At 41.5% G+C, this 13,261-nt stretch overlaps 1 protein-coding gene across 1 annotated transcript in view; it reads right to left on the reverse strand.

The window, feature by feature from the left end:
* Window positions 1-4,413: 4,413 nt before the first annotated feature.
* The window catches only part of cplx4a (complexin 4a), an 89,952-nt gene continuing 81,104 nt past the window's right edge, over window positions 4,414-13,261 (reverse strand). Inside the window, exon 3 of the mRNA XM_068048010.1 lies at window positions 4,414-4,641. Coding sequence (XP_067904111.1) covers window positions 4,414-4,641 — 228 coding nt within the window. The remainder of the gene's footprint in view (window positions 4,642-13,261) is intronic.

Raw genomic sequence — 13,261 nt, forward strand, 5'->3', positions numbered from 1 at the left:
GACAGGTAACAGCAAGGTGGTGTGGCAATGGTGGGAGCATGAATGCCGTCATCCAGAGAGGACAGCAGGATCCTGCTCCACAGTGCCACTGCCACCCCCTTGGGGTGGTGCCTCTGCAAACAGAATCACAATTGTTATAGCACAGGAGGAGGCCATTTGGCCCATTCTGTCTGCATCAACTCTCCAAGTGAGCACTTTGCTTATGCCTTCTCCCCATTGCCCTGTACATTTTTTTTTTCGGTAAATGTCTAATTCCCTTTTGAATGCCTCGATTTGAACCTGCCTCCACACTTTTCTGGCAGTGCATTCCAGATACTAACCACTTGCTACATGAAAAAGTTTTTCCTCATGTCGCTATTGCTTCTTTTGGCAATTACCTTTTAAATTTGTGCCCATTTGTTCTTGATCCTTTCACAAGTGGGTATAGTTTCTCCCTATCTACTCTGTCCAGACACCTCATGATCTTGAATACCTCCATCAAATCTCCCCTCAGCCTTCTCTTCAAGGAAAACAGTCCCAACTTCTCCATTCTATCTTTGTAAATGAAGTTCTTCATCCCTGGAAACATTCTTGTGAATCTTTTCTGCACTGTTTCCAAAACCTTCATTTTTTTTTCCTAAAATGCGGTGCCCAGAACTGGATGCAATACTGCAATGAGGCCAAACTAGTGCCTCATACAAGTTCAACATAAATTCCTTGCTCTTGTACTCTATGCCCCTATTAATGAAGCCGAGGATATTGTATGCTTTATTGACCTGCTCTCAACCAGTCCTGCCACCTTCAATGACTTTTATGCACATATACCGCCGCCCCCCCAGGTCCCTCTGGTCCTGCACCCTGTTTAGAGTTGTACCCTTTTATTTTATGTTGTCTCTCCATGTTCTTCCTACCAAAATGAATCACTTCACATTTCTTCACATTGAACTTCATATGCCACTTGTCCGCCCATTCCACCAACTTGTCTGTGTACTTTTTGAAGTTCAATTTACTATCCTCCTTGCAGATCACAATGATTCCAGACTTTGTATCATCTGCAAACTTTGAAATAGCGCCTTGTACACCAAGGTCCAAGTCATTTATGAAGAGCAAGGGTCCCAACACTGACTCTCCGAACCCCACTACAGACCTTCCTCCGGCCTGAAAAACATCCATTAACCACTACTCTATTTCCTATCTCAGCCAATTTTGCATCCATGTTGCTACTGTCCCTTTTTATTCTGTGAGCTATAACTTTGTTTACAAGTCTGTTGTGTGGCAATGTGTTAGAGGAAAGACTGCTGGACTGCCGTGATACCCTGTAAATCCCTTTGAACACTGCTCTCTGCAACTATGATGGTAGTAGTTTGCCAATGTACTCAGCATTTCAGTGTATCCATCCATCAACCACCTTCTGCAGGCTGCCCCTTCAAAATCCTTAACTGAGTCATCGGCAGCAAAACTGCTCTGTAACCTCACCCTCTGGTAAGCTAACACTTGTGCTACCCTTGCCTTGGCTGCAGGCTGTTAATGGTGTTTTACTACCCACATAACCTGCCTCTAAGCTATCCTCAAGTATGTGCAGTGTCATTATCTAAGCTGGTGGCTGTGAGCCTGAGAATAAATGACTGTTTGTTTGAATTCATCGCTGTCTCTCTGCTGTTCCACCTCTTTGTCTTTCACTACTGTCTAACCAGGCTGCAATTCTTGGGTATCTGAAAGGAGAAAGGCACAAGAGTAGAGTTGTGGTCAAGGAGGGATGGAAAGCAAGGGCTGAATGCTTCCACCTGTAACTTCTATATCAGAAGAGATTGTCAATGAGGAGGAAGCAGAATGTGAGGAGGAGGATTAGGTATGAGCATACTGTTATCTTCAATGGTTTCAGCCCTGCTGCTGGCCATCGCCTCAGTCATAGCACCGACTTCTCCATGGAGCAGAGTAAGAACGTGCCTGTCCCCTGCTGGTTAGTACCTGCTTCCAGTTCTACACTTTTTTTTAATGCAAGAAAGAGGAAAGTGTATGTGATTGTGGTGTATTGTGTTTGGGTGATGTAGCTATCATGGTTCAATAGCTGGCAGTGTGTGCAAGCTGAGATGTCAATGTGAGGCTTCCAGCAATGCCAAGGGTGTGAGGGCGAGGTGAAGCTATGAATATTAGGTATGAGTCGTGATTGATGAACATTGGTAGGTGAGTAGTGGGGGGTGTTGTCTGAGGCTAGTGATGCAGTTGGTGGGATATGGCATTTGAAAATACATCCACTGGCCTTGACCACTCATGAGGTCATTAAACTTATGGTGCTGCATGGAGCTAGACTCCTGGCATTGATTGCCTTGTCTTTCTGATCCCACTGCTTTCCTGGTTTGGCTGGAGGACCTCCTGCCACCCGCCCCCCCCCCCCCCCCCCCCAGATAATTGTTCTCCACCTCCTGCACCAAGCCCTTCAGTACAGTGTCAGAAAATCTTGGAGCCTGATGTCTGCCATTCTTTTGTCTTTCTCTGGTCAAAGTCACTTTTCCAGCAAAATACTGCAGATGCTGGAAATCTGAAGTTAAAAACAAAGTGCTGGAACTACTCAACAGATCTGGCTGCACCTTTTAAAGCAACTGCTCCAGCCAAATGCACCACCCTTTTAAGAGATGCAGGCTAGCTTTCATGTTTTTGTGACGCCTGCTCAGTCATGCAGTCATTCAACAGCACACTTTGCAATGGCTGCATGAGACAATTTAAATGAGTAGGCAGCACAAAGTTTGCATTAATTGTTTGAGTTAATCCTGTGTCGTGATCCCCCACGCTTGTTTACAGGTATTGAGTTTTGTAACATTTTATATTTTTATTGTGAAATCAAGTTGAAGGGCCAAGCGTACAGTGTAGGACACCACCAAGTTTTAAAAAGCCAAAAAGAATGAGATAAATTGGGAAAACAGTGATTTAGGTGTTGCCGAGCTTTGGTTCTAACTAAGGCAAGATGTTTCACCATTTTTAGATCTTGTGAAAGAATGAGTTAGTCAGAAACTGCAATGCATCGTGATTCCAACAATGAGGATCTAGGGAGGAGGAGAATGTATGTTATGATGTTGCCAAAAGAACATCAACAAAGGTAGATTTTTAAATATTAACTTCACTGTAGGTGATCAATATACAATAATTTTAGTGATCAGGGACCAGTTGATCTAATTATACTTCCGATCATCGTTGGATCCACACCGCTATCAATTGGCTCCAAAATTAACAATGCAGTCATTTTTGGATAAAATCACATACACTGTCTAACTTTGAAAGATTCTCCAGTGAACAACTTCCTCTTTCATTGGATTGTAATTTGCTTGGTAACTCACTGTTCCTTTATTAATCTGTCAAGCACATTGCTTTTGTTGTTTTTGATTTGAGTCCAGGAATCATCCTGTCCAGGTCTTTGACAAGTTCAATACAGCACCGTTTGAAACAAATAAATATTTCAAATTGGAGCCAGACTCCTAACACTTGCTGCAGTTTGCTTAGTTGCATGTTTAAGCAGTCACTTAAATGAGAAATGACGAATGACATGACAATTAAAAGCATAGTTTGTTTTAAAGTTGCCAAACACTTGACTCTTTTCATTCTCCACCTTTCAGAAAACAACTTTCATGATGTGTAATTTTCATATAGGATGTGTTAAAACTTGTAATAAGTTTCCCACCCCACCCCCCCTGCCCTTTTTTGGGTATTGTATTTATCAAAGTAAAGGATGGCAGTGCAAAGAACTGTCCACCGGGATAACCTCCCCTGTTCTAGATCAACTATATTACAAATTAATGACACTTTAAATTTTTTTTCTATAGCTCCCCAAGATGTGCCACAGTTTCAAATTTTGTCTTTTTGTATCAATATTTCTAAAACCAGTTAGTTATACATACTGACAGTTTTGGTGAGATTGTTCATTAATGCTAATTCATACTAATTCAAAAGAGGGTTGTGTTGAGGATTATTTCCAAAAGGAACTGTAATGAGAATGCTTATCCTCTTGTCTTTTAAGATTTAGCCATCAGAGATGGACAAATCATGGACTTGAATGCACATTCCAACGTAATGCATTAACCCATAGAATAAACTAATTTCATCCAATTCCCACTGTGTAAAATCAAAGGCATTGTACCTGCATATTTATACTTTTCACAACCTTAACAGAGGCCCCTTTTTTAGGAGGGGGGGGGGGGGGGGTTGCTGGGGAGACGTTTTGTAAAAAAAAAAAAATTATATCTACCTGATGACAGTTCTATAAAAAATACTTTTTTAAATATATTATGCTAATAATTCTTCTGTTTGAAAAAAAAATTATGCTAACAGCTTACACTCTTGTCAAGAATGTACATTGGACAGGTACATCCTGTGTGAAGTACATGATTACAAGGGTTTATTGGTAGTTTCACTAGAATTGAAAGTTGAGGAAACAACACTAGCTCACATTAGGAAGCACTTCTGTTCAGCAGCCTGCTTTATTTCAGTAAATGTTGCCTGGGCCTTTTCTTTTATTTGGTCTATATCCATATTCTGGAGGTTTTGAATCTGTCCAATGAAAGATTCTTTGACATCATCTTCCTCCTGGTCCTCATTTACCATCTTCCTCAGCTCTTCTGGCAGCTCAACATCCTCTCTGGCCATTTGTATCTGATTTTCATCCTGTTCACTCTGTACAAGCAGAAGTCTGTCAGTATAATTAACAGTAAATTGTGAAATGATGTGCATTTTTCAAACCATGTGTATAGCATTCCTTTTGATTTTCTCTTTGATCTATTCATAATGACTCCTTGCATTGTGAGTCTGGCCAGAAAACCTAAATCCTCGTGCGCACATACAAATCCATAATACCAAATTTATAAAGCAGAACTTAAATGCATAGAAATGAAACTATCTTTGATTTTTATAATTCTGAGGCCCATGCAGAAGAAAGAGCAGGAGAGTTGAGGGATACTGTTGGTGTGTTATTCTTGGCTTCTTGTTTGAGGATTGTTTGCAATGAATGCTGATCTATCTATTGGGTGCTGAAATATAAAAGGATAGCATTTTTATCGTTTAAGAGATCATGAATGTGACTATCGCTCTTCGTCAGCAATAAAGGTACATGCATTTTATGTAGTGCGTATATATAGTCGTTGGACATTCTGTAATATTTACATGTAGCTTTCTGGTGGAAATTGAAAATTACTATATTACAACCTCTGCAACACAAAGGGTCAAAACAAAGTTCCATAAATGGATTAAAGGGATATCCTCCCGTTCAAATGCTCAGCAACATTTTTTTTTTGTGGGACGAAGCTCATTACACAATAGCTGGAAGGATGCACTGATGTACTGGGACAAGATTTATGATACTTATCTTTGCAAATTGTTTTTTTTTTTTAAATAATTTGTGCCTCTTTAGTTGTGATACAGCAGGAGATAAAACTTGATCAACAGAAGTAAATACTTGTCCAGGTCTTAAGCGATTAGCAATTTAGGTACACATTATCTTTTAAAGAATGGTTAGTTCTAATAAAGGACCAGTGATTTTCTTTTCATCCAAAATCTAGGTTTCATTTAGTTATTTTGATATGAATTTGGAACCTGAATTTTTTTTTAACTCTTCAAGCACCATCAAGTATTTACTACTGTCTAGGTGCTGATCGGTTTTGGGAAGTTCCAACAAAAATCGGTTTACATTTCCCTTTCTCATTTAACCTGTGCAAATGATATGACCACATCAACCTTTCACAGCTGGGCTTTCCGTTGATGATTTTTAAACTGGCTCCCACTTATAAAATGGTCAGGATTGTGAAGAAATAAAGTGTGTGAATTTTTAGGAAAAAAAATTTAAAATGGGGTGTTTGCTTAATTAGAAATAAAATTTAAAGCTTGAATATAAAAATAACATGGAGAGAATGAAAGAAAAGTCAAAGCCACAGAGCAAAATTAAAGTGTTCAAAATGCTTCATTTATTTAAAGTTGTGCTTTGAGTTTGAATTATATAAGGAACTATTACAGTAATTATGGTACTTGGTTGGCATAATTTTACTTGCCTTTATAATTGGTGTCATTTTGTGTGAGCTGCAAACAAAATTGGGCTGCCCAAGGAAACATGAGTTTCCCATAATTAGCTGGCAAACTAATGGTTCCTTACAGTGCCTGATCTGAGATATCAGTAATAGTCAGTCAACAGCTCACTGCTTCATTTTATGATGTTTGTTGTTTCTTTGCCTTAGATTGAAAGAGTTAATTTTGAATTTTAGATACCATTAAAATTGGACCATTTCAGATTTAGAAACAACTCTATATTCATTCCAAATGCTGCCTGATCAGACTTCATATGTATCTCTGGAGGTTCCATTTTCTTCTAGAGAATCTCCAAATAAATTTTAGCTGTGTGTGCTCTTACATCTGAAGAGTTCAGAATGTGGCTTAGAACTGAGACATTGGACTGGATTTTATGCTCTTTCATCCCCCAAAACAAGTGTTAAAGGTGGGGAGAGCATTTAATTGGGTGGGATGGTGGCGGATGGGGACCCTGCCACCTTCCTGCCTCCACCCCAATTAAGTCGGTGATGGGAAGGACCATGGACCTTAAGTAGGAATTAAGGGCCTCTTCCTGCCGCTATTAGCCCAGCGGCGGGCAGGCATGTTGCCACATGGGAGTAAGACCAGCAAACTCGTGCAGGTTACTTGCCAGCTCCCTGAGGTGGTACCTCGTTCAAAGACACTTAGTGCCTGATCGAGGGACCTGGCATCTGGAGGGAGTGCCTGCTGAGAGCCAACCCCCTGCCCTTGCTGCCAGACCCCACAACCCCCTCCTGTCATCGCTCACCTGTGGTCTGGGTCCATTGATGATCCTGGGCCTCGGGTGGGTATATTACTGGCAACAGCCAGTGCCTCTGCAGTGGTGCTGCTGCATAAAGAGCTACTGGCCTCTGGCTGGCAGCTCTGTGGGCGGGACTTCTATCCTTGGGGTCCTTAATCCCAGGGAAGGCCTGCTGCTGCCCAGTTAAGTGCCCGATTGGCACGAGGCTTTCCTGAAGAGGTGACGCAGGTCTCTCGCTGGCTCTTTAGCCAGCGGGCAAGACTCCCATTGCCTCCATTAAATACATCCCATTTTTACACTTGGAGTTGTTGTCTTCCAGCAAGGGTGGCGACCCATCTAGTCTTCCCTGTGATTGGTCTTTCTACAGTTTGAGAAGCTTTTCTGCCAGTGATGGGAGCTTTTTTTTTTAATCTCCTCTTTTCCCCACCCCCCCACCCCCCCCCCTATAGAAAGCATTGGTCAAGCCACCAGTATATCTGACTCCTGAAATGACTGGCCATTTGCTACATAGGAATGGTAAGGCTTCAGTCAGCTGGTTAATGTACTTTTTTGATATTTCATTTTGTTGTGATTCCATCCATGTTACAATACTGATTCCATTATTTACAATTCTGTATTTTTAAAATATTAAACCATTAAGTTGCAGGTACTGGCTATCTGAAACAAAAAAGAAAGCACTACAAACACAGGTCAATTGGCATCAGTGGAGAGCACAGACAAGTGTATATTTTGGGTATGGATCCTTTTCTTGGAACTGGAAGATATTGCAGATAAACAGTATCTAAAAAGGAACAAAGAAGGGAGGGGATTGTTATAATCATAGAGCTAGGACCTAATTGTCATGTATAAGTGTGTTCTAGGGGCCACATTTCATTGCCACACTAGTCATGTGATGCATAACACTACACTCTACACCAGTCTTTAGGCAGCATGGAAGTGGAATGAAATAAAGAGCTCAAGCTTTTCCAAGTCTAAAGTGTGGTTATTTCTAATTTATGAGAAGCGGGTGATAGAATATGGTGGCAGCAGGTGTCTAACTAAAATATTTTAAACTAATTTAATGCTGAATTAAATTGGGAGGAAACAAAGACCCAAATTAGTGCCAGAGAGAGAAAACTAAGTGAATTGTTCGCAAACAAAAATGACTACTGGCACAGCAATGAATGCACAGCTACAGCTTATAATGAATTGGGAAGCTGATAATGTCATTGATAAGTTTAAACAAAAGTGCAGATTGACATTCAGTGCCTTTCTAAAAGGCATTAGCAAAGAGGAGAGGGTCAGCTGTATGCTGCTGTGGGAAGGAGATAAAGGATTAAATGTGTTTAATAGCTCAGACCTGAATGACAAGGACAGCAGAAACCCAGACACAATTTTTGAAAAATTTGGTGCCCATCTCCAGCCAAAATCAGATCATTGGATCTACTGATATGAATTTCAAATGGGAATTAGCTGAGTCTATTGACAATTTTGTAACAAGAATGAAAAATGCAGCCAGAAAATGTAAATTTAAGGACACAGATGAAAGGCTAATCGATGAGCTAATTTGGGGTTCTACACATTCTGAAGTACAAAAAGCTCTAATCGGAAAGAACAAGCTCACAATATCGCAGGCTGTCAAAACTGCCAGTGCACATGAAGCCACAAGCAGACAGATGAAGACACCTGACTACCCAAACTGGCTAGCCTTAAGTTCAGCCAAGAGAAAGGGTTGATGCAGTGAAACAGTGACAAAAGAATGCACGCCAGATAGAGAGAAAGATGTGCAGGAGCTATGGATGACCACATGAGTTCACAGACAAAAGGAAATGTCCTGCATTTGGATCAATCTGCAGGACTTGCAGAAAGGCCAATCACTGGGAAAAGATGCGCAGAACAAAGGAAGAAGTTGGTGGACGAGTCACCGGAAACCGAGCAACAGGACGAGTGAGTAGGAAAAGAAACCAAAATATTCGTACCAAGGAAGATGACTGAGCTTCAGAACACAAGAGACATAGGAACCATACAACTGCATGAAATGTCAATGCAAAAGTTCCCAGAGAAGAAAAATTCACATGACCATTCAGATCAGGAAGAGGGTGAGAAATAAGCCCACAATGATAAATCTGAAGGTGAAGATTGATACTGGAGCATAGAGTAACATTCTACCACTCAGCCTATACCAGAAGATCTTTCCTGAAAATTTGGAAGAAAATAGTTATCCAAGGTAAGGCACTCTGAACCCAAACAATGTCATGCTAGTGGCACACGGGGGAGCTGAGATTCGACCACTAGGAGCAACCTAAATCAGAGGGATGCACAACGGGAAAAAATATTAACTCTATGTTCTACATTACTGAAACAGATGGCCCTGCAATCCTGGGGTTAGGCAGTTGTGAAGAGCTGCAGTTTATCTCAGTAAACCATGAGATGCAGGAGGCAACACCGAGGGTTGAAGACCGTACACCCAGTGAAAAGCGCCCTCCTATCAGAAGCAAAGAAATATACCCACAGTGTTTTGAGATGGTTAGATGCTTTGAAGATTTTGTGTATCACATCACTATTGAGCCAACCAGAATTTCATCCCCCATGTAAAGTACCAATAGAACTAAAAGGAAAGCTTGAAAGAAAGCTCCAAGTGATAGAAGAAAAGGTGGTGGTTGCCAAAGTCAGAGCCTACAGATTGGGTAAAGTCCATCATGGTGAGAGAGAAGTCAAGTGAGAGTTTGCCTGGATCTCAAAGATCTTATTTAAGCCATAAAGAGGAATCACGACCCTATTCCAACACTGGAAGAGATTACACTGGCAGGGGCAAAAGGTTTTAGCAAGCTTGATGCCAGAAATGGCTATTGGAATGTAAAGCTAGATGAGGAATCTTCGCTGTGGACAACATTCAATGCACCCTTTGGACAGTACAAATTCCCATGTCTTCCTTTTTTCGCCTCAGTAAGCCAGGATGTGTTGCAGGAAAAAGTAGACGAGACATATCGAGGATGTAAAGGAGCAGTCGGCATAGCTGATAGGATAGTAGGAGCAGGAATAGGCCATTCAGGCCATCGAGCTTGCCCCGCCATTCATATGATCTAACATACTATTAGCCGCCTTAATTGCTTGCTGCACCTGCATGTTAGCTTTCAGTGACTTATTGACAAGGACACACCGGTCCCTTTGTACATCTACACCTTCGAATCTCTTACTATTTAAGGAATATTCTGCACATCTGTTCCTCCTACCAAAGTGGATAACCTCACATTTTTCCACATTATATTCCATTTTCCATGTTCTTGCCCACTCGCTCAGTCTGTCCAAATCCCCTTGAAGCCGCTTTGCATCTTCCTCACAACACACATTCCCACCTAGTTTTGTGTCATCTGCGAACTTGGAAATACTACGTTTGGTCCCCACGTCCAAATCATTGATATATATTGTGAACAGCTGGGGCATAAGCACTGATCGCTGCGGCACCCTATTGGGTCAAAATCCTGGAACTCTGTTCCTAACAGCGCTGTGGGTGTACCTACCTCACATGAACTGCAGCGGTTCAAGAAGGCAGCTCATCACCTTCTTGAGGGCAATTATGGATGGGCAATAAATGCTGGCCTAGCCAGCGATGCCCACAGCCCTTGAATGAATTTAAAAAAAAAAGTCTCAGCCTGCCAACGTCAGAATGACCCATTTATTCCCACTCTCTGCTTTCTGCCTGTTAACCAATCCTTAATCCATGCCAGTATGTTACCTCCTATTCCATTTGCTTTAATCTTGCTAACCAACCTCCTGTGGGGGACTTTATCAAAAGCCTTCTGAAAATCCAAGTATAGTATGTCCACTGACTCCCCTTTTATCAATTCTGTTCATAACATCCTCAAAAAAACTCCAACAGGTTTGTCAAACATGATTTCCTATTCATAAATCCATGTTGACTATGCCCAATCATTTCATTATTATCCAAGTGTCCATTTATCACATCCTTTAGAATAGATTCTAGCATTTTCCCAACGACCAATGTAAGGCTCACAGGTCTGGAATTCCCTGTTTTCTCTCTCCCTCCCTTCTTAAATAGTGGGGTGACATTTGTGACCTTCCAATCTGCAGGAACCGCTCCAGAATCTATAGAATTTTGGAAGATGATCACCTATGCATCCACTATCTCCATAGCTACCTCTTTCAACACTCTGGGATGTAGAATATCAGGTCCTGGGGACTTATCAACCTTCAGCCCCATTAATTTCTCCAATACAACCCTCTTTCTAAAACTAATTTCCTTCAATTGCTCAAGTTTCCCCCCTAATCCTTTGGATCTCTTAACTCCGATTTCTTGTTTCTCAGTGACAACAGACACAAAGTAATCATTTAGCTTCTCTGCCATTTCTCTATTCCCCATTATAAATTCTCTGGGCTTGGCCTGTAATGGACCCACATTTGTCTTGGCCAAAATGTTTCCTTTTTACATACCTGTAGAAGCTTTTACAGACTGTTTTTACTGTTTTTCGCTAGCTTACATTCATATTCTATTCTCCCTTTCTTTACAAGTTTCTTGGTCCTCCTTTTGCTGTATTCTAAAATCCTCCCAATCCTCAAGTTTACTATTTCTGGCAACTTTATAGGCCTTTTCTTTTAATCTTATACAATCCTTAACTTGCTTTGTTATCCACAGTTGACTGCCTTTACTTTTGGGGTTTTTGTGCCTTGAAGGAATGTATAGTTGCTGTAAACTATGTAATATTTCTTTAAAGGCTATCCATTGCCTATGTACTGTCATACCTTTTTAATGTATTTTCCCGATCCACCTCAGCCAGTTTGCCCCTCATACCTTCATTTATTTCCTTTGTTCAAATTTAACCCCTTGGCTTCAATTTGAACTACCTTACTTGCAAACATAATGTAAAACTCTAGCATATTATGGTCACTCATCCCCAAATCTTGCAACAAGCTTATTAATTAGCCCTTTCTCATTACATAATACTAGATCTAAAATAACCTGTTCTCTAGTCTGTTCCTCAACATACTGCTCTAGAAAACCATCCCTAACACACTCTAGAAACTCTTCCTCCACAGCATTTGAGCTCATTAGGTTTACCCAGTCTATGTGCAGATTGAAGTCATCCATGATTACTGTATTACCCATGCTACATGCTTCTCTAATCTCCTGATTAATACCATGCCCCACACCTACTACTACTACTACTACTGTGTGGTGGCCTATAAACAACTCCGACCAATGTTTGTTGCCCCTTGCTGTTTCTGAGCTCCACCCAAACAGATTCCACATTTTGCTCTTCTGATTTGAGATTCTCCCTTACTAATGCACTGATCCCATCCCTTATTATCAGCGCAACACCACTATCTTTTCTGCCTGTCCTTCCTAAATGTTGAATATCCTTGAATATTCAATTCCCAGTCTTGGTCACCCTGTAGCCACATTTCCATTATGGCAATTAGGTCATACCCATTTACCTCTATTTGGACCTTTTTTAAATCATCTACCTTGTTGCGAATTCTGCATGCATTCAGGTAGAGTGCCCTTAACCTTGTCTTGACATTCTGTATTCTAAGCCTAGTTGATGCTCGCCTTTGTTGCGCCTGCCTTCTAATGTCATTTGCTACTTTTCTACCCCTGTTACCAGCTTTATTTCCTTTCAATTTGAGCTACCCCTCAGGTTTCCATCCCCTGACGAGCTAGTTTAAACCCTCCCCAACAGCACTAGCAAATCTCTCTGCGAGGATATTAGTTCTGGCCCTGTTGAGGTGTAGCCCATCCATCTTGTACAGGTCCCACCTGCCCTAGAACTGGTCCCAATGCCTCAGAAATCTGATACCCTCAATCAATCCTCCTATTCCTATGCTTACTAGCAAGTGGCACTGGGAATAATCCTGAGATTACTGCTTTGGAGGTCCTGCTTTTTAATTTTCTTCCCAACTCCTTAAAATCTGCTTTCAGGACCTCCTCTCACTTCCTACCTATGTCATTAGTACCAATTTGGACCACGATCTCCTGGCTGTTCACCCTCCCCCAGAACGATGTCCTGCAGCTGCTCAGTGACATCCTTGACCCTGGCACTGGGGAGGCAACACACCACCCTGGATTCATGTTTACTGCTGCAGTAATGCCTGTCTGATCCCCTGACTATCTAATCCCCTTTCACTATTGCTCTTCCACGCTTCCTCCCTTCCTGTGCAGCTGAGCCACCCGTGGTGCCATGAACTTTGCTCTGGCTGTACTCCCCCAAGGAACCATCGCTCTCACCAGTATCCAAAATGGAAAACCGATTAGCAAACAATATAGACTCTGGGGACTCCTGCACATTCAAACATAGAAAATAGGAGCAGCAGTAGGCCATTTGGCCCTTTGATCCTGCTCCACCATTCACTATGATCATGGCTAATCATTCAACTCAGAAACCCGTTCCCTCTTTCGCCCCATACCCGTTGATTGATTCCTTTAGCTCCAAGAGCTATATCTAACTCCTTCTTGAAAACGTACAATGTTTTGGCCTCAAC

The sequence above is a fragment of the Heterodontus francisci genome, chromosome 1 (assembly GCF_036365525.1).
Source record: "Heterodontus francisci isolate sHetFra1 chromosome 1, sHetFra1.hap1, whole genome shotgun sequence".
NCBI classification, from domain to species: domain Eukaryota; kingdom Metazoa; phylum Chordata; class Chondrichthyes; order Heterodontiformes; family Heterodontidae; genus Heterodontus; species Heterodontus francisci.